We start from the raw sequence: 21,367 nt of genomic DNA, 5'->3' as shown, positions 1-21,367 counted from the left end.
TTTAGGAACACCACAAGAAGGACCAGGTGCAGGACTGCCACTACATTCACCAGAATGGTCAGTTACCCATTCTCTAGGTATTGCTAACAAAAATTGCTTGTAAGTCATTTTATCCTGTGCATTTAGGCTACAATAAATTTTCAAGCACTGAATAAACCATTTTCGAGTTTTCTGGAGCATATTGAAGTTTTCCAGATATTGATCAGATCAATCAACTCCTTTCATATATTTATTATACTCTAATATACAAGTGGGCTTTAGTTATCTGATGGACAGTCCTCCTACCTTCCTTTCCTGTAGATGCTATGGGGGGAGGCATCATGAATAGTTGTCAGCATGCAGACTAGCCTCTTGCCTTTCCAGAGAAGAAGAATCATTTCTCCCTTCCATAAGAATGCCATTTCTCCCCTCTGTAGATTTTTCGATTTCTCCTTTAATTGGTTTGGTAGACCACAATTCCCTCTTATAGTCCCACAAACTCTGGCTTTATTTTTCAACAATATTTCAGATGTGGACACACTGTTGTAATAATTGTCTTGGTAAAGATGGTACCATGAACCAAGATAAGGTTGTACGACCAATAATAGTTTCTTGCAGTTTCTTTCCTTCACCCATGTAAATCTCAAGGTTGCATACATATCCAGTTTCACTTTTGCTAACCATCCTGACCAAAATTCCATATTTTGTAAGTTTTCCAGGGTTATAGGTTTTGAATCTGAGTTGTCCTCCCCACTTTATCATTGCCTCATCAAGTAATAGCTCTCATTTGGGTACATAGATCGATTGAAATTTTGGTAGAAAATAATCCAAAAGAGGTTTAACTTTTGAAATTCTGTCTGCAGGAAGTGGAGTTTCTGAGTTATCATTAAAGTGAAGGAATGTCATTATTTGTTCAAACCTTCTTCCTGTCATAATCTTTGGAAAGATAGGTGCTTCAAGTAAGGGATCAGTCAACCAGTATTCTTTCCAGTGTGACTTTCTTATTTGTCCCATCAAAATTATTAATCCAAGAAACTTCTTCATGTCATTATTGGTTACATCAGTCCATTTTAAAGCCTTATCATACTTTTTATATGATTTTTCATTCTGTTAGTAATACAAGTTTGTTTGAGAAGCGACCAACTCGAAAAAGTCATTACCAAAAATTAATTCTGTTATTTCACTAACACTTTGCGGGTTATTACATTCAACAGTTACACCTGACACACCTGTAAAGACTTCAAATTTTCATGAAATGTTGTCTTCAAGCCACTCTTCTGTAGAAGCAAAGGAGCATTCTCTAGCACTGTGAGTTTCATTTTCACTTTCTGTATCAGAATCAGTCACTAAGGTTTTTCGTCTTTTTCTTGGTCTAATATTCATATCATCTGAATCAGAACTATATTCTGAAGAACTATAATCTTCAGAGACACTAGTATATATGTCACCTGGACAATCAGAGAAAGTATCTGCAAAAAATTCACCAAAAAATTCTTCTTCACTCAAAATTTCATGGAGTCATTGTTTTAAATTTTACAGTAATAAACTTGCATTTATAATATATACAAGGTGGGAACAAAAACCTAACAGAGCAAAAAGTGAATGATAATGACAATCATAAGTTGTATAACGAACCCCTGATCAATTTTAAGCTCTAACAACTTCGCATGGTGATGTTAATTGTATCACTCTCTAAAAACGTATTGATATGTCTCCGGTCAATAACGTTCAGGTAACAAAAGATGTATTAATAGGCCTCTGGTCAATAATGTGTTAATGTAGGGATTTATCTCTGTGAACTTCCTTCTTAACACTAGTTTTGCTGCATCCCATAAGTTCTGGTATATTTTCATTTTCATTTGTTTCAAGGAATTTCCTTATTTCCTTTCTGATTCCAACTTTGACCTAATGGTTCAAAAGTGTGTCATATAATTTCCACATATTTGTAAATTTTCCAGTTTTCCTTCTCTGTCAATTTCTAGTTCATTCCATTGTGGTAGAAAAGATCCTTGATATTATTTTAATCTTCTTAGATTTGTTAAGACTTGTTTTGTGACCTAACATGTTATCTATCCTGGAGAAAGAGCCGTGTGCATTTGAGAAGAATGTGCATTCTGCTACTGTTGGGTGAAATGTTCCATATATGTCTGTTAGATCCATTTGGTTTATATTATTGTTCAGGTCTTCTGTTTCCCTATTGATCTTCTGTCTAGATGTTCTATCCATTTTTCAAAGTGAGGTACTGAAGACTCCCACCTATTGTATTGCTATCTATTTCTCCCTTCAGTCTGTCAATGTTTGCTTAATACATTTAGGTTCTCTAATGTTGGATGCATATATATTTATAATTGTTATATCTTCCTGGTGAATTTACACTTTCACCATTATATAATGTCCTTCTTTGTCCCTTTTGATAGTTTTTGACTTAAACTTCCTTTTGTCTAAATATAGCTCCTGCTCCCTTTTGGTTACCATTTGCATGGAATATCTTTTTCCATCCCTTTACATGCAGCCTGTATGTATCCTTAAATCTAAAGTAAGTTTCTTTTGCACAGCATACAGTTGGGTCTTGTTTTTTTAATCCAGTCAGCCACTTTGTGTCCTTTGATTGAGTTTAATCCACTTACATTTAAAGTAATTATTGATAGAGAAGGATTTACTATTGCCACTTCATCAGTTGCTTTTGTTAATCTCTTAGTTCTTTTTTCTGTCTTTTCCTCTCTTGCTATCTTCCTTTATGTTTTGCTGGGTTTTTTATATTGATACACTTTGATTTCTTTGTGTGTGTGTGTGTGTGTAACTTCTACTGTATTTTTTGTGGTTACTTTGGGGTTTACATAAAATATAACAGTCTGTTTTAAGCAGATAACAACTTAAGTTCAGTTGCATACAAAAACTGCATTTTTACTTCTCTCTCTCTCTCACACACACACACACTTTATGTTATTGTTCTCAAAATTTACATCTATTCATGTTGTATAATTTTACCATATTTTTTAGTCATAGCTATTTTAAATATTTTTTCTCTTAACTTTTATACTAGAATGAAAAGTGATTTACCTACCACCATTACAGTAATACAGTATTCTGTATTTGTCTAGATATTTACCATTACCAGAGTTTCATACTTCCTTATGCTGTAGTGTTGCTATTTCAAATCTTTTCATTTCAACTTGAAGTACTCCCTTTAGCTATTCTTGTAGGCCAGGTCTAGTGGTGATGAACTCCATCAGCTTTTGTATGGTAAACTCTTTTTTTAGTAAAAAAAAAAAAAAACCACCTTCCCTGGCCTTGAGTAGTACCATGTTCACTATGATGTTCTCGAGCTCCACAGGCTGTGGTGCCAACAGGCCCACTGGGCTGAGCCACCAGCCAGGACTACACAAGGGAGCTGGGACCGGATGGCAATTGCCATGGCTCTATTTGGCTCACAGTGACCACACCATAGCTTCCCAAGCCTCCTTGGCTGATGCCACCTGTCATGTACTCCCCCTCACCTCCCAGTACCACCCTGACAACCTTGGAAATTCTTTATTGCTCCATTTTTGAAGGTAAGTTTTGCTGGGTATAGTATTCTTAGATGGCAGTTTTTTTCTTTCAGCACTGCCTCTGGCCTGCAAAGCTTCTGCTGAAAAATCCACTGATAGCCTTATAGGGGTTGCCTTGTACGTGACAAGTTGATTTTCTCTTGTTTGTTGTTTTTCACTCCCTTTTTGTCTTTGACTTTTGACAATTTGATTACAGTAGTCTGCCCTTATTGCAGGGATACATTCCAAGACCCCCCAGGGATACCTGAAACTATGCATAGTACCAAACCACATACATACTGTTTTTTCTTATACTAACAGGCAGGTAGCATAAAAAGCATGGAATACACTAGACAAAGAGATGATTCATGTCCCAGACAGGACAGAGCAGGATGGCATGAGATTTCATCACACTACACAGAACAGCATACAATTTAAAACTTATGAATTGTTTATCTCTGGAATTTTCCATTTAATATTTTTGGACCACAGTTGACCATGGGTAACTGAAACCAAGGAAAGCAAAACTACAGATAATGGCTACTACTGTATAATGCGTCCAGCACAGATTTCTTTGGGTACATGTTTTTCAGTATCTTTTGGGCTACTTAGATCTGGATTGCCATTTCTTTCCCCAGATTTAGGGTATTACCAGCCATTATTTCCTTGAATAAGCTTCCTGGTCCTTTTTCTCTCTCTCTTTTCTCCTGCTGATACTCCCATAATGTTTAATGGTATTCAATAAATCCTTTAGCTATCTTCACTCTTCATTTGTTTCTTTTTGCTCCTCTGACTAAACTATTTCCAGTGACCTATCTTCAAGTTCACTGATCCTTTCTTCTGCTTGATCTAGTCTGCTGTTGAATTTTTCAGTTCAATTGTTGTGTTCTTTAGCTCCATGATTTGTTTCGTACTTATTATATTTTTTACCTCTTTGGTGAAATTCTCACTTTGTTCATGCATTGTTCTCTTGGCCTCAGTGAGCATCTTTACGACTGTTAGTTTGAATTCACTGTCAGGTAAATCATATAACTCTGTTTCATTAGGGTCAGTTTCTGGAGATTCATCTCATTCCTTTGTTTGGAACATCTTTGCCTGATTCTTCATTTTCCTTAGCTCTCTGTGTTGCTGTCTACATATTCGACAAAGCAGGCACCTTTCCTAGACTTTGTGGACTGGCTTTATGCAAGAGAAGACCTCCCACCAAACAGCTGGGCTTCTACCAACTCTCACTCCCTATGGAGAAACAGGCAGCTGCAGTTTTTGTCTACTTACTCTGTGCTGAGCCAGAGGGGGCAGGGAGCCGTGGTGTTTTACCAGTCTAAGCCACCCCCTCCATTTCCCCCTACCAGGTGGCTAGACTTTGATGGATCCATCAGAACTCCAAGACTGGCAAGACAAAGCCAGTTTTCTGGGGAGCCCTCTCAGAAAGGCTAGAGTGCTGGACTATGAACCAACCCCCAGGGGCAGGGACTCCAGTGAGAAGGTATCCCAAATATCCCTACTGAGGCAAGACTGAACACAAACCTGATTCATCATTCAGTGAGCATTCCACCAAACCACAAGGTCTCAAAGATCTGTGAACAAAGGTTTAAGTTCACCCTAGAAACCTTCCCCAGGTGACCTCATACAAACCAATTGCTTCTCCTAATGCTTACTTCTTGAGGCTTTCCATCTTATTCGCTCCAAATGTATCTTTCAATGTCTAGTACCTCTCATACATGCCTCAAATCCAATATGTATAAAATCTATAAACTGCTTCTCCTCTATGTAAACAGCAAACCAATGTCCTCAAAGCCCAACTAGATTCCTCGAAGGTTGCTTGATGCTTCCCTTTCCTTCTGAACAGATTCCAATCACTTTCCAAATTGCAGACTGTTCCTCCGTCATTTTTATCATTCATTCCCCACCCCACACCATCATTTCACAACCAGATGACATCACCTCATCATTGGCATCTCTGCCTCCACTCTGGCCCCCTTGCCCACTGCTACCAGAATAATAGTCCTAAAATTCAAATCTTGTATCATTTCCCTGCTTAAAATCTTTAATAGTTCCCCCTTAGCTTTCAGACTAAAGTTCAAACTTTTTAACTTAGCACATAGGCCTGTCACAAGTAGGTCTATGCCTACCTCTGCAGCTTCAACTCTTTTTCCTCCCACAAAATCATCCTTCATCCCAGCCAATTAGAACTACTACTGGTCTTTAAGCATGTACTATTCCCTCCAGGTAAAATGCTCTCTGCCCGCACCACTTTCTTTGTCTAGTTAACTCACTCTCCAAACTTAGCCTTGCATTATTCATTCAAAACACTCCCTTGATATAACTGCCATCATGCCTCCACAATAATTCCAGGAGAACAGGACCATGGTAGTGTATTTTCTAAATCTGACTCTCTAGCACATATTATGGTGACTGGCACACAGTAAGCACACAAAAAATAACTGTCTGCTGAATGGACTAATTAATGAAACTCGAGCTACCTGGAATGATGCAAGTCCTTTTTAAAAGTTAAATTTTTTTACATGGCTTAAATTTCCTTTGTCTCTAAAGTTTTCAGTATGAAATTCAGCACAAATCCAGCAATTTGTGTCCTATTTGTCTCCATTTCTTATTTCTCCTATTCCATCTAATACCAGTCCTGTGACTTGGTTTTTTCTTTAAACATTAAAAGCTCTCTACATCTTTTGCCAAGAATCTCCTGTAGAATATACTTGGCTTCTAACAGCAATTTAACTATATAGTAATTTCTCTCCTTATAAACTGCTGATATTTTTAAAAATAAGATTTAGAAACGCTTTTGCTGGTACATATCTGCATTTTAACAATAGAAGGTGGCATCAAAAAGTCTCAGTTACCATTATTGTAATGTGTGATTTTCTGTCAATGTTATGAATATTCTTCATATTCAGAATTATTGTTCAGTATACAAATGCTTTATAGCAATGCTTGTAGCAAATATTAAATATGTATTTGACATAAAAAGTTATTGAATAGAGGTGCCATTTCCTATGACATCGGTCTATTTTTTAATCCAAAGGGACAAATATTCCCATTTAAAAAAAATAAAACAGGCTATGGTATGATAACAGAAAAAGTCAGAGAAGTTAGTTCAACTCAGGAGTCAAATTTATTTCCCTTCATTTTTAGGAATAAGGAGAATATTGCACTGCAGGAGTCGAAAAATGGGAGCAAGGTACCATAGTGGAAAAAGGTAGGACAAGGAAAGGAAGGAAGGTGAAAGAAAATTTGCACCAGTTCTTACCAGGTATTTTATATATTATATCATTTAATCTTCATAAGGCCCCTAAGTATTCAGAGTAAGTTTTATTATCCATATAGCTCAGAAGAAACTAAGGTTCACAGATTTTTAATTTTCCCAAAGTCGCCCAGCTAATCAACAACAGAACCAGGATTCAGGCAAGGTCTCCCTGCTGCCAAAAGCCATCTTTGCTCTTCATCTTGCCCTGACCCCCAAAGAAAGCAAGGGATATGCAAGCCAACATTCTCTCAAAGAAAACTGACCCTTACAAAATCCATATGCCAATAAAATAGGATGTGGAATCTCGAGATGTATAAATAGTACAAAAAAGTTAAAAAAAACTTGAACAGTACCAGAGAGAAATTTTTAAATTTAAATTCCCATAGAAAATTATGAGCAGTGGTGGTAATAAAGCCAAACTGCCTTTCCAAGTTTCTACAATTAATTACATACTGAAATATCATTGCTTTTTTTCTCTGTCCTCTCTTACCTTTGATTTGGACTTAATTCCCCCCAGAAGAAAACATGTACTTCCTTAAGGAACTAGACACATTTAAAACTGCCAAGTCAGGAATCCTTGATATATTTAATTATATATTAACTCTGTATTGGTTGGCAGTACTTATCCTATGGAGAGTTACTCAGTGAATCATGTTTGCATGAGTTGGTGGTCTCAGTCTACATCTTCATAAATGTTTGATCATAACTGCATCTCTGGGACAGTCTCAGTGGATAATTTAATAAAGATAAGGAATCAGGAAATATATAGGTACGGACTATCAATCAAAAGTAGAGTAATATCTCATTTACCTGACTTATAAAAGGAAATATACCTCAATAGGGATGAAGAATTTTGTTATTTAGAAAAAAATTATAATAAGGAAGAAAAGAGTAAGGCCACTTAAGAAAACATTGTGATAGCAGAGGAATTCTTTGACACTGTGCAATAAAGAATAAATACCAAAAAAAATGTAGCAGGGATTTTTGTGAGTGTTATTGGGGGGAGAAAGCCCAAACTGAGCAGAAGCTTGCATAAAATAATAAGACTGGAGGAGAGGCAGGTCTTTGTCCATCATATTCAAAACTAGGAAAAGAAATAAAAAATTAGGCCACTGCTTTTGAAAGAAGAATGTGTGTCCAGAAGAAGAAATCTATATCTTCAAAGTTGATGCCCTCCCCGCAAAAAACATAGATTATTTTACAATAGGATGGTGTGTGTGTGTGAGAGAGAGAAAGAGACAGAGAGAAAAAGAGAGAGAGAGAGAGAGAGAGAGGGAGTTGACTACAGAGTTCTTAGGAAAGGAACAGTTTATATTGAGGAAAATACCTTCAGATGTAATTTAAGAGACATAGTGATATCTGAGGACACAAATGAGCAGAGGCCAAGTCAACAGTGGCTTGACAGACTATTTTACTCCTTAGGGGTGTGAGGGAAAACAAAGGAGAGTAGGTAGGGAGAAAGGAGGTAGAAGGACAATGAGATGAAGTTGCTTCAAAGGATTTTGAAGATTTCTAATATACAAACTGAAACCACTTAGAATATATTGTTACACTACAGAACCCCCTCCCTTCCACCTTCCAAGTTTCTAATAGATTTGCTATATACATGAACATGCCTTGTGTGGGAGTTTTGTATGTATATGTGTGTATTAAAGGGGAAAAGGGTCATCTTCCAAGTATGAATTAACATACTATAGAATAGCAGTAGAAAGACCATCCATAACCTAAAGTAATTCTGTGGAAGCAAGAGCTTGGAGCCAGAGATGACCCTGAGAATATGAGCCTAAGAAAATTTGCAGAAATCTTGGGAGAACATTGTACTTTACAGGACGTGGAATGAGGGTTCAAACCAATTATATCTAGATCTTAAGGGCAAGGAGATGCTAGCAGATGAGTGGTTTATAACCATAAGTAAGTAGGATGTGAGTAATTGAAAAATGAAGGTCAAAAAAAAAATAGAAAAGGAATAAAACCAAGCAAGCAATGGTCACTTAGAGCTCTTATGGGGTTATTAAAAGTAAGTCATGCCAAACTAATGTCATTTCCCTTAAAATTGGGGCTACGAGACTGGTAAATTTGTGATGCCACAGATAATACATCTTGATTTCAGAAAGGCCTTTGAGAAAGTACTAGAGAATAAAATAAAGAAACATGGTCTATTCATTCAAATGAAGCGAGTCTGAAGCTCATTTCAATGACTTTATTCAAAACATGTTAATATTTGATTGATGCTATCTAAAAGAAAGCTATAGCATTAAACAATTTTTAATGAATAAATTGTTAAAGAAATCTGAAAATGACACCAATTTGGAAGGGGAAAACAAATCAAACGTCAAAAAGATCTGGATGGGGCTTCCCTTGTGGAGCAGGGGTTGAGAGTCCGCCTGCCGATGTAGGGGACACAGGTTTGTGCCCCAGTCCGGGAAGATCCCACATGCCACGGAGCGGCTGGGCCCGTGAGCCATGGCCGCTGAGCCTGTGCGTCTGGAGCCTGTGCTCGCAGTGGGAGAGGCCACAACAGTGAGAGGCCCGCGTACAGCAAAAAAAAAAAAAAAAAGATCTGGATGGATATAACAAAAAGACAACTAAGAAGATAAAATGCATTGAATATAAATATAACATCAACCTTTACATATAAAAAGATAAAACTAGTATCACAGAAGGAAGATCTAGATTAAAAGTAGTCTGAGTTCAGAGACTTGGAGGTTTTAATTGCTCACAAAATCAGTAAGAACCGACAGCATGACAAGGCTATCATAATAGGTAAGATAATACTGGACATTAAATCAGGGAGGTAACTGTCCAAGTATAATATGGAATGTTCACATGAAAGCATTTGTTTTTATTTCAAGATGTTTTGATTTCAACATTTTATGGCAGTTACCTATCTAGAATATGCATAGGAAAGGATTTACAGAGATGATTTGGGGGACTTTTGTTTCTTATATTAGCAAATTAGTAAGTCACAATTCAACCCTCTGCTGAAGAAAACTAACAAAATTTGATGAAATATAAAATACTTCATGTTAAAAACATCAAAAAGCTAACAAAACAGTACGGAATTTCCTGATATAAGTTCCAGAAGAGGTAACATTTAGTATACAAAGATAGCCATTCACATGAGAAGACAAGACACCATGAGCATAATAAAATGACAGCAGCACAAGCAGACACCCAGGGAGTCCAGACACTGAAGTTTTCAAACTTTAACCATAAAACAAATCTGCTTACAATGTTAAAGTACATCAAAAAACGTAAAAGCTTTTGCACAGCAAAGGAAAATATAAACAAGATGAAAAGACAACCCTCAGAATGGGAGAAAATATTTGCAAATGAAGCAACTGACATAGGATTAATCTCCAAAATTTACAAGCAGCTCATGCAGCTCAATAACAAAAAAAACAAACAACCCAATCCAAAAATGGGCAGAATACCTAAATAGACATTTCTCCAAAGAAGATATACAGATTGCCAACAAACACAAGAAAGGATGCTCAACATCACTAATCATTAGAGAAATGCAAATCAAAACTACAATGAGATATCATCTCACACCAGTCAGAATGGCCATCATCAAAAAATCTAGAAACAATAAATGCTGGAGAACGTGTGGAGAAAAGGGAACCCTCTTGCATTGTTGGTGGGAATGTAATTTGATACAGCCACTATGGAGAACAGTGTGGAGGTTCCTTAAAAAACTAAAAATAGAACTGCCATACAACCCAGCATTCCCACTACTGGGCATATACCCTGAGAAAACCATAATTCAAAAAGAATTGAACCACATGTACCACATGTGGTATGTACCACAATGTTCACTGCAGCTCTCTTTACAACAGCCAGGACATGGAAGCAACCTAAGTGTCCATCGACAGATGAATGGATAAAGAAGATGTGGCACACATATACAATGGAATATTACTCAGCCATAAAAAGAAACGAAATTGAGTTATTTGTAGTGAGGTGGATGGACCTAGAGACTGTCATACAGAGTGAAGTAAGTCAGAAAGAGAAAAACAAATACCATATGCTAACATATATACATGGAATCTAAAAAAAAAAGAAAAATGGTTCTGAAGAACCTAGGGGCAGGACAGGAATAAAGATGCAGACGTAGAGAATGGACTTGAGGACACGGGGAGGGGTAAGGGTAAGCTGGGACAAAGTGCGAGAGTGGCATGGACATATATACACTACCAAATGTAAAACAGATAGCTAGTGGGAAGCAGCCGCATAGCACAGGGAGATCAGCTCGGTGCTTTGTGACCACCTAGAGAGATGGGATAGGGAGGATGGGAGGGAGACGCAAGAGGGAAGAGATATGGGAACATATGTATATGTATAGCTGATTCACTTCATTATAAAGCAGAAACTAACACACCATTGTAAAGCAATTATACTCCAATAAAGATGTTAAAAAAAAAAGACTGAAACAAGATCATACAAGACATGTAAATTCTAGAGTATCCAGAGTAGTCTGAAACTGTCATATAAGGAACGTTCAAAGGTCAAGAAATTTTTAGCTTAAATAAGATAAGACATATGTAAGTCCTAAGAGTAACCATCAGTTACTTGAAAACTGCATTTTCCTATTGCCTTGATTCTGTGTTTCTCCAGAAAGTAAACTAGAAGCAGTGAATGGAAATAGGAGGGATGCAGCTTTAAGCTCAGTTTGAGAAAAATGTCTTCAGCAATTAGAATTATCCAATATCTGCTTCACTGTCTCACAGAATTGAGATTGCTATCACAGTAAGTGATCACATATATTGTTAGACAGTTGTGTGTATCGCATATTGTAGGACAGTCTATCTACTTCAGTAAGATACTAGAGTAGAAGGGCACTGAAGTTTATCCACTACGATTTTTTCATTCTAAGTAGAAATTTAATAGAACCATAAACATTAAAAATATTCTAAGTCACTATATTCCAGTGTATGGTCTGAGAATGTTCCAGGACTAATATATTATAGAAGAGTTCTGGGGTCAAGAAATTTGGGAAACTCTGGGTTAAGCAAAGTTAAACAAGTTTCTTTGCTTCAATATTTCTCACCAACTTTAATGCTAATATGCATCAAAAACATTCAAAGGGAATTTCAGTGTGCAGCACTGACCATAAGAAAAACTTTTTTTCATGTTGCATATTTATAAGACAGGTTCTGCAGAATACTTTTAGGGGAATACTGGGCTAAATAATTCTAATCTTAATCTCCAAAAATATTTTTCAATTTGCCTTCATTCTATGTGAAACCTTGAAAGAATTGAGTTGAATAATACAATTCAAATATAAATTTTTATAAGGATGAAACAATAAAAAACTATCACAATTTACCACCTCCTAATTGATTATAAAGGCAGTAATTTTCACCTTACCAAAGCCTTTCATTCTGCCTATCCCAACAAATCTAGAGTTAAAACAGGAAATACTGGGTCATTGGAACTAGGAATTACCTGGCATTTAATCTTTCATGCTCACTTCTGGTTATAGCATTTATTAGTGTCTATATTCACATATAAAAAATAAAGCTCAGAAATTTTCAGGGATTTGTTTAAGGTATCCAACAAACCAGTAGCCAAGTAACAAAAAACATTGTTCAAATATCTCACATACAAATCTATTGGTAGATAGTTGCTAGTGATGAAAACTAATCCCTTTCCTGAAAAGCTACGTAAACAACAGCTACAACAAAAAGGTGCCAAATTGCCTTTTTGCAGTAATAAAACTATCAAAAGAAAAGGAATCTGAAAGTATAAAGGAAAGGTCACTCTACTTTAGGGTTAAAACAAATATTAGTAAGAGAAAGATTAAAAAAAAAAGGTTTAGCTTAGCAATTAGAGAAAATGATTTTGACAAGAAGGTCAATCAGACAAGGCCATCATTTGCCTAATAACGTAGTGATACTACAGTCACCAAGAGCTTTTATGAAAATGCAGATGTATTAATGAACAGAAGAGCAAGGGTCCTATTTAAAGTAGGAGAAACAGCAGCGACTCCAAAGGGTTCTTTGCAACCTTTTCATCTAGACACTATTAATGACTTGGTCAAACTAAATAAATTAAGAAAGTGAAAAAGGCTGAAATAAAATTCTCCTTCTACTAAGCTTCTGCTAAATGGTTTTGTCTAACAAAATAAAGCAAGCAAGATATCTTGCTGCCTTTGTAGTCTCTCCTAGTTAAAATATGTTCTTTACTCTTATTAAATCCATTTATACATTTTCATAATGGATTACTACAGACAACACAGACTACCTGCAAACATGCACTGTTTATCTTAGATCAAGAGGAGCTGGCAGGGCTTCCCTGGTGGCGCAGTGGCTGAGAGTCTGCCTGCCGATGCGGGGGACACGGGTTTGTGCCCCGGTCCGGGAAGATCCCACATGCCGCGGAGCGGCTGGGCCCGTGAGCCATGGCCGCTGAGCCTGCGCGTCCAGAGCCTGTGCTCCACAACGCGAGAGGCCACAACAGTGAGAGGCCTGCGTACCGCAAAAAAAAAGAGGAGCTGGCAAAGTAGTTTTCATTTACAAACTAGGATAAGCTTCCACATGCCTTAAGCTTTTAAGTTTCTCGTTCTCAAATTATTTATATTTACATATTTGTTTTCTATATTATCTATATAATTGTTACTATATATATATTTATATAGGGCATAATCATTTAAATGGTCAAAAGCCTAGAACTTTCTCCTAGCCATTTCCTTATCAGTAAGTCATCTTCTGTTTTTCAATCTCCCACTGGCTTTAAGACTAACTTCTGGCTTCATTCTTGTCAAGTATGCATTAGTTTCACAACCCAATCCAGTCATCTTCTGATGGGTGACATTAAGAAACGTGAGTGAGGCCAGGATGCGCTCGGATTGATGCCAGGTTCAGAAAATGGAATTATAAGTGAGAACAATGCCAAGGTAAACTAAGCCATCTTTTACTTACAGCTGACACATGCTGCAAGAGACACATGACATCAATCATATCTGCGAGGATAAGGAGTCTGGTAACTGCAGCCAACAAGGCACGGGCAGCTTGAACCACAGCCTCCCTTTTTGGGAGATAACAGGGATCATCTGCAAATCTCTCAGCTGATACTTTCAGAGCTTCACCTGAAACACATAATCCCAAATAAGTTATACTTTAATTTCACTTATGCCTGTTGCAGCATTTATCATCCAACCTAATTCCAAGTACATTCCATAACTAAGGATAATATTAAAATACTGTCACGACACTAGGACATCGTCTCTCAATAAACAATGCAGTTTCAAACTGACATTTGTTTTTGATAAATGCTCTGGAGTTTAAGAAGCGGGATACCATTTTCCCGCAAGAAAATTGTGCTCAATTGACTAGCAGCATCTAATAAAATTGCTGTCAACTTCTGCATTTACTGAATCTCATTTGCTGTGAAAGGCTTCATTACTAAGACTTCAATCGGAAACAATCTTGTTTATAAAAATAAGGTAAATCTTCACTGAGTTACTTTTGAATTCAATGGATGCTAGAAAAGAGCTAGCCTTTAAGACAGTAAGACAGCAGATCTCTGGTAAAAGTTTAACATAGGCAGATTTATTCTAAACTGTCAATATAATGAACAAACTATACCCTAAACTTAGTCACAGAAATAATATTTCATAGTACTTGTTACAGAAATATGGTCACTATTTTTAAGGTTTTTTTCATTTAAAATGTTTTAATATAAAAGTAACAGGTACTCATTTATTTTCCAAAGTTCACAGTTCAGAAAGGCATAAAATGACAAGAAAACGTCCCTCTTTACCCCACTCCAGTAACATAATTGTTAAAGATTTACCACATCCACTATTTTTTAAATTTTTCAATTTAAACTTACTTTTATTATGAAAGCAATGTGACTCATTACTTTTAAATAATTCACCAAACTAAAGAGTATAGAGTGCAATTTTTTTTGACTCCATACTAATCCCAAAAACATCCATTAAGTTCTTGTATATCTATCCAGAATTTTTTTTATGAATGTATGCATTATGTGGGGGCATATGTATACATGTACATTTATAAATTCATATTATGTTTTATTAGTATATTCACATATATTCATATATTTGAAAGATTTTATGTCAAGAGAAAACATTAAATAGGTATTATATGTTATAAAAGGAACATATAGAAGATACAGATTCTTTTCACAAACAGTATTATACTAAAAACTTTCAACAATCTGTTCTTTTCACTTATCAACTTATTTTCTTTTCACATTGGGATACAGATGACCACGAAGCAATAGAGCAAAGAACTTAGTGTGGGCAGAAGCCACTTAGCCTCTTTATGTTTCATTTTTCTCCACTGTAAATGGAGCTAATAATAATACCTACAATTTTTATGAAGATTAAATGAGAGCAGTAGTTGGAACTTAAAGACTTAATTAGCTGTTATTGTCATTCTTTTTAATGTTTTAATAAAGTTACTTTTTATTGATATATTACACTTTATTTAACCAGGCCCCCCCTTTTTTTAGTAAGTTCTTTTTCCAGCTTTATTGAGAAATAATTGGCATATATCACTGTATAAGTTTAAGGCATACAGCATGATGGTCTGATTTATACATATTGTGAAGTAATTATCACAGTAGGTTCAGCTAACATTCATCATCTCATACAGATACAATAAAAAGAAAAGAGAAGATTTGAGAAGATGGCGGCAGAGTGAAACGCGGAGATCACCTTCCTCCCCACAGATACATCAGAAATACATCTACACGTGGAACAGCTCCTACAGAACACCCACTGAACGCTGGCAGAAGACCTCAGACCTCCCAAAAAGCAAGAAACTCCCCACGTACCTGGGTAGGGCAAAAGAAAAAAGAATAAACAGAGACAAAAGAATAGGGACGGGACCTGCACCAGTGGGAGGGAGCTGTGAAGGAGGAAACGTTTCCATACACTAAGAAGCCCCTTCGCAGGCGGAGGCTGCGGGTGGCGGAAGGGGGAAGCTTCGGATCCACGGAGGAGAGCACAACAACAGGGGTGCGGAGGGCAAAGCGGAGAGATTCCCGCACAGAGGATCAGGGCCTACCGGCACTCAGCAGCCCGAGAGGCTTGTCTGCTCATCCACCGGGGCGGGCAGGGCTGGGAGCTGAGGCTCGGGCTTCGGTCGGAGCGCAGGCAGAGGACGGGGGTTGGCAGTGTGAACACAGCCTGAAAGGGGCTAGTGCGTCACGTCTGGCCAGGAAGGAGTCCGGGAAAAAATCTCAAACCGCCGAAGAGGCAAGAGACTTTTTCTTCCCTCTTTGTTTCCTGGTGCGCGAGCAGAGGGGATTAACAGCGCCGCTTAAAGGAGATCCAGAGACAGGCACAAGCCGCGGCTATCAGCGCGGACCCAGAGACGGGCATGAGACACTAAGGCTGCCGCTGCAGCCACCAAACAATGCTGTGTACAAGCACAGGTCACTCTCCACACCTCTCCTCCCAGGAGCCTGTGCAGCCCGCTACTGCCAGCGTCCCGTGATCCAGGGACAACCTCCCGGGGAGAACGCACAGCGCGCAACACGCTGGCGCAACGTCACACCGGCGTCTGCCGCCGCAGGCTCGCCCCGCACTCCATACCCCTCCCTTCCCCCCACCCCGCCCCCCCCCCCCCCCCCGCCCCGGCCAGAGCCCGTGAATCAGCTGATCCTTTAACCCCGCCCGGTCTGAGCAACGAACGGATGCCCTCAGGCTACCTACACGCAGAGGCGGGACCAAATCCAAAGCTGAACCCCAGGAGCTGTGCTAACAAAGAAGAGAAAGGAAAATTTCTCCCAAAAGCCTCAGAAGCAGCAGATTAAAGCTCCACAAAACACTTGATGTACCTACCCTGCATCTGTGGAATACCTGAATAGACAACGAATCATCCCAAATTGAGGAGGTGGACTTTGGGAGCAAGATATATTATTTTTTCCCCTTTTCCTCTTTTTGTGAGTGTGTATATGTACGCTTCTGTGTGAGATTTTGTCTGTATAGCTTTGCTTTAACCATTTGTCCTAGAGTTCTGTCCGTCCGTTTTTTTTTTTCCTTTAAGAAATTTTTTTTCATAATTATTTTTTATTTTAATAACTTTATTTTATTTTATCTTACTTTATTTTATTTTATCCTCTTTCTTTCTAGTTTTTCTGCCTTTTATTCTGAGCCGTGTGGATGAAAGGCTCTTGGTGCTCCAGCCAGGAGTCTGTGCTGTGCCTCTAAGGTGGGAGTGCCAAGTTCAGGATACTCACCACAAGAGACCTCCCAGCTCTACGTAATATCAAATGGCAAAAATCTCCCAGAGATCTCCATCTCAACACCAAGACCCAGCTTCACTCAACGACCAGCAAGCTACAGTGCTGGACACTCTATGCCAAACAACTATCAATACAGAAACACAGCCCCATCCATTAGCAGAGAGGTGCCTAAAATCATAATAAGGCCACAGACACCCCAACACACCACCAGACGTAGACCTGCCCACCAGAAAGACAAGATCCAGCCTCATCCACCGGAACACAGGCACTAGTCCCCTCCACTGGAAGCCTACAAAACCCACTGGACCAACCTTAGCCACTGGGGACAGACACCAAAAACAATGAGAACTATGAACCTGCAGATTGCAAAAAGGAGACCCCAAATACCGTAAGATAAGCAAAATGAGAAGACAGAAAAACACACAGCACATGAAGGAGCAAGGTAAACACGAACGAGACCTAACACATGAAGAGGAAATAGGCAGTCTAACTGAAAAAGAATTCAGAATAGTAATAGTAAAGATGATCCAAAATCTTGGAAATAGAATAAATACAAGAAACATTTAAAAAGGACCTAGAAGAACTAAAGAGGAAACAAGCAATGATGAACAACACAATAAATGAAATTAAAAATACTCTAGAAGAGCTCAATAGCAGAATAACTGAGGCAGAAGAACGGATAGGAGACCTGGAAGATAAAATAGTGGAAATAACTACTGCAGAGCAGAATAAAGAAAAAAGAATGAAAAGAACTGAGGACAGTCTCAGAGACCTCTGGGACAACATTAAACGCACCAACATTCGAATTATAGGGTTCCCAGAAGAGGAAGAGAAACAGAAAGGGACTGAGAAAATATTTGAAGAGATTATAGTTGAAAACTTGCCTAATGTGGGAAAGGAAATAGTTAATCAAGTCCAGGAAGCACAGAGAGTCCCATACAGGATAAATCCAAAGAGAAACATGCCAAGACACATATTAATCAAACTATCAAAAATTAAATACAAATAAAACATATTAAAAGCAGCAAGGGGAAAACAACAAATAACACACAAGGGAATCCTCATAAGGTTAACAGCTGATCTTTCAGCAGAAACTCTGCAAGCCAGAAGGGAGTGGCAGTACATATTTAAAGTGATGAAGGAGAAAAACCTACAACCAAGATAACTCTACCCAGCAAGGATCTCATTCAGATTTTATGGAGCAATTAAAATCTTTACACACAAGCAAAAGCTGAGAGAGTTCAGCACCACCAAACCAGCTTTACAACAAATGCTAAAGGAACTTCTCTAGGCAAGAAACACAAGAGAAGGAAAAGACCTACAATAACAAACCCAAAACAATTAAGAAAATGATAATAGGAACACACATATCGATAATTACCTTAAATGTAAATGGATTAAATGCTCCCACCCAAAGACATAGACTGGCTGAATGGATACAAAAACAAGAACCGTATATAAGCTGTCTACAAGAGACACACTTCAGACCTAGGGACACATACAGACTGAAAGTGAGGGGATGGAAAATAGATATTCCATGCAAATGGAAATCAAAAGAAAGCTGGAGTAGCAATTCTCATATCAGAAAAAATAGACTTTAAAATAAAGACTATTACAAGAGACAAAGAAGGACACTACATAATGATCAAGGAATCAATCCAAGAAGAAGATATAACAATTGTAAATATTTATGCACCCAACATAGGAGCACCTCAATACATAAGGCAAATACTAACAGCCATAAAAGGGGAAATCGACAGTAACACAATCATAGTAGGGGACTTTAACACCCCACTTTCACCAATGGACAGATCATCCAAAATGAAAGTAAATAAGGAAACACAACCTTTAAATGATACATTAAACAAGATGGACTTAATTGATATTTATAGGACATTCCATCCAAAAACAACAAAATACACATTTTTCTCAAGTGCTTAAGGAATATTCCACAGGATAGATTATATCTTGGGTCACAAATCAAGCCTTGGTAAATTTAAGAAAATTGAAATTATATCAAGTATCTTTTCTGACCACAATGCTATGAGACTAGATATCAATTACAGGAAAAGATATGTAAAAAATACAAACACATGGAGGCTAAACAATACACTAGTTAATAACCAAGTGACCACTGAAGAAATCAAAGAGGGAATCAAAAAGTACCTAGAAACAAATGACAATGGAGACACGACGACCCAAAACCTATGGGGTGCAGCAAAAGCAGTTCTAAGTGGGAAGTTTATACCACTACAATCCTACCTTAAGAAACAGGAAACATCTCAAATAAACCACCTAACCTTGCACCTAAAGCAACTGGAGAAAGAAGAACAAAAAAACCCAAAAGTTAGCAGAAGTAAAGAAATCATAAAGATCAGATCAGAAATAAATGAAAAAGAAATGAAGGAAACGATAGCAAAGATCAATAACACTAAAAGCTGGTTCTTTGAGAAGATAAACAAACTTGATAAACCATTATCCAGACTCATCAAGCAAAAAACGGAGAAGACTCAAATGAATAGAATTAGAAATGAAAAAGGAGAAGTAACAACTGACACTGCAGAAATACAAAGGATCATGAGAGATTACTACAAGTAACTCTATGCCAATAAGATGGACAACCTGGAAGAAATGGACAAATTCTTAGAAATGCACAACCTGCCGTGGCTGAACCAGGAAGAAATAGAAAATATGAACAGACCAATCAAAAGCACTGATATTGAAACTGTGATTTAAAATCTTCCAACAAACAAAAGCCCAGGACCAGATAGCTTTACAGGCGAATTCGATCAAACATTTAGAGAAGAGTTAACACCTTTCCTTCTCAAACTCTTCCAAAACAGAGCAGAGGGAGGAACACTCCCAAACTCATTCTACGAGGCCACCATCACCCTGATACCAAAACTGGACAAAGATGTCACAAAGAAAGAAAATTACAGGCCAATATCACTGACGAACATAGATGCAAATATTCTCAACAAAATACTAGCAGACAGAATCCAACAGCACATTAAAAGGATCATACACATGATCAAGTGGGGTTTATTCCAGGAATGCAAGGATTCTTCAATATATGCAAATCAATCACCGTTATACACCATATTAACAAATTGAAGGAGAAAAACCATATGATCATCTCAATAGATTCAGAGAAAGCCTTTGACAAAATTCAACACCCATTTATGATAAAAACCCTGCAGAAAGTAGGCATAGAAGGAACTTTCTTCAACATAATAAAGGCCATACATGACAAACGCACAGCCAACATTGTCCTCAATGGTGAAAACCTGAAAGCATTTCCACTAAGATCAGGAACAAGACAAGGTTGCCCACTCTCACCACTCTTATTCAACATAGTTTTGGAACTTTTAGCCACAGCAATCAGAGAAGAAAAGGAAATAAAAGGAATCCAAATCGGAAAAGAAGAAGTAAAGCTGTCACTGTTTGCAGATGACATGATACTATACATAGAGAATCCTAAAGATGCTACCAGAAAACTACTAGAGCTAATCAATGAATTTGGTAAAGTAGCAGGATGCAAAATTAATGCACAGAAATCTCTGGCATTCCTATACACTAATGATGAAAAATCTGAAAGTGAAATTAAGAAAACACTCCCATTTACCATTGCAACAAAAAGAATAAAATATCTAGGAATAAACCTACCTAAGGAGACAGAAGACCTGTATGCAGAAAGTTGTAAGACGCTGATGAAAGAAATTAAAGATGATACAAACAGATGGAGAGATATACCATGTTCTTGTATTGGAAGAATCCACATTGTGAAAATGACTATACTACCCAAAGCAATCTACAGATTCGATGCAACCCCTATCAAACCACCAAGGACATTTTTCACAGAGGTAGAACAAAAAATTTCACAATTTGTATGGAAACACAAAAGACCCCGAATAGCCAAAGCAATCTTGAGAACGAAAAATGGAGCTGGAGAAATCAGGCTCCCTGACTTCAAACTATACTACAAAACGACAGTAATCAAGACAGTATGGTACTGGCATAAAACCAGAAATATAGATCAATGGAACAGGATAGAAAGCCCAGAGATAAACCCATGCACATATGGACACCTTATCTTTGATAAAGTAGGCAAGAATATACAGTGGAGAAAAGACAGCCTCTTCAATAAGTGGTGCTGGGAAAACTGGACAGCTACATGTAAAAGTATGAAATTAGAACACTCCCTAACACCATACACAAAAATAAACTCAAAATGGATTAAAGACCTAAATTTAAGGCCAGAAACTATCAAACTGTTAGAGGAAAACATAGGCAGAACACTCTATGACATAAATCACAGCAAGATCCTTTTGACCCACCTCCTAGAGAAATGGAAATAAAAACAAAAATAAACAAATGG

The 21,367-nt window shown here is 37.6% G+C and overlaps 1 protein-coding gene across 1 annotated transcript in view; it reads right to left on the bottom strand.

The window, feature by feature from the left end:
- CTNNA3 (catenin alpha 3) overlaps nucleotides 1-21,367 on the bottom strand; it is a 1,620,647-nt gene that overhangs the window by 1,476,769 nt on the left and 122,511 nt on the right. The window contains exon 4 of the mRNA XM_082854158.1: nucleotides 13,692-13,858. Within this exon, the coding sequence (XP_082710284.1) occupies nucleotides 13,692-13,858 (167 nt within the window). The remainder of the gene's footprint in view (nucleotides 1-13,691; nucleotides 13,859-21,367) is intronic.

Source organism: Leucopleurus acutus (assembly GCF_964270905.1).
Source record: "Leucopleurus acutus genome assembly, chromosome: 14".
Lineage (NCBI taxonomy): Eukaryota > Metazoa > Chordata > Mammalia > Artiodactyla > Delphinidae > Leucopleurus > Leucopleurus acutus.
Note: the sequence above shows the minus strand (reverse complement) of the source record. Positions and strands in the feature narration are given on the sequence as shown.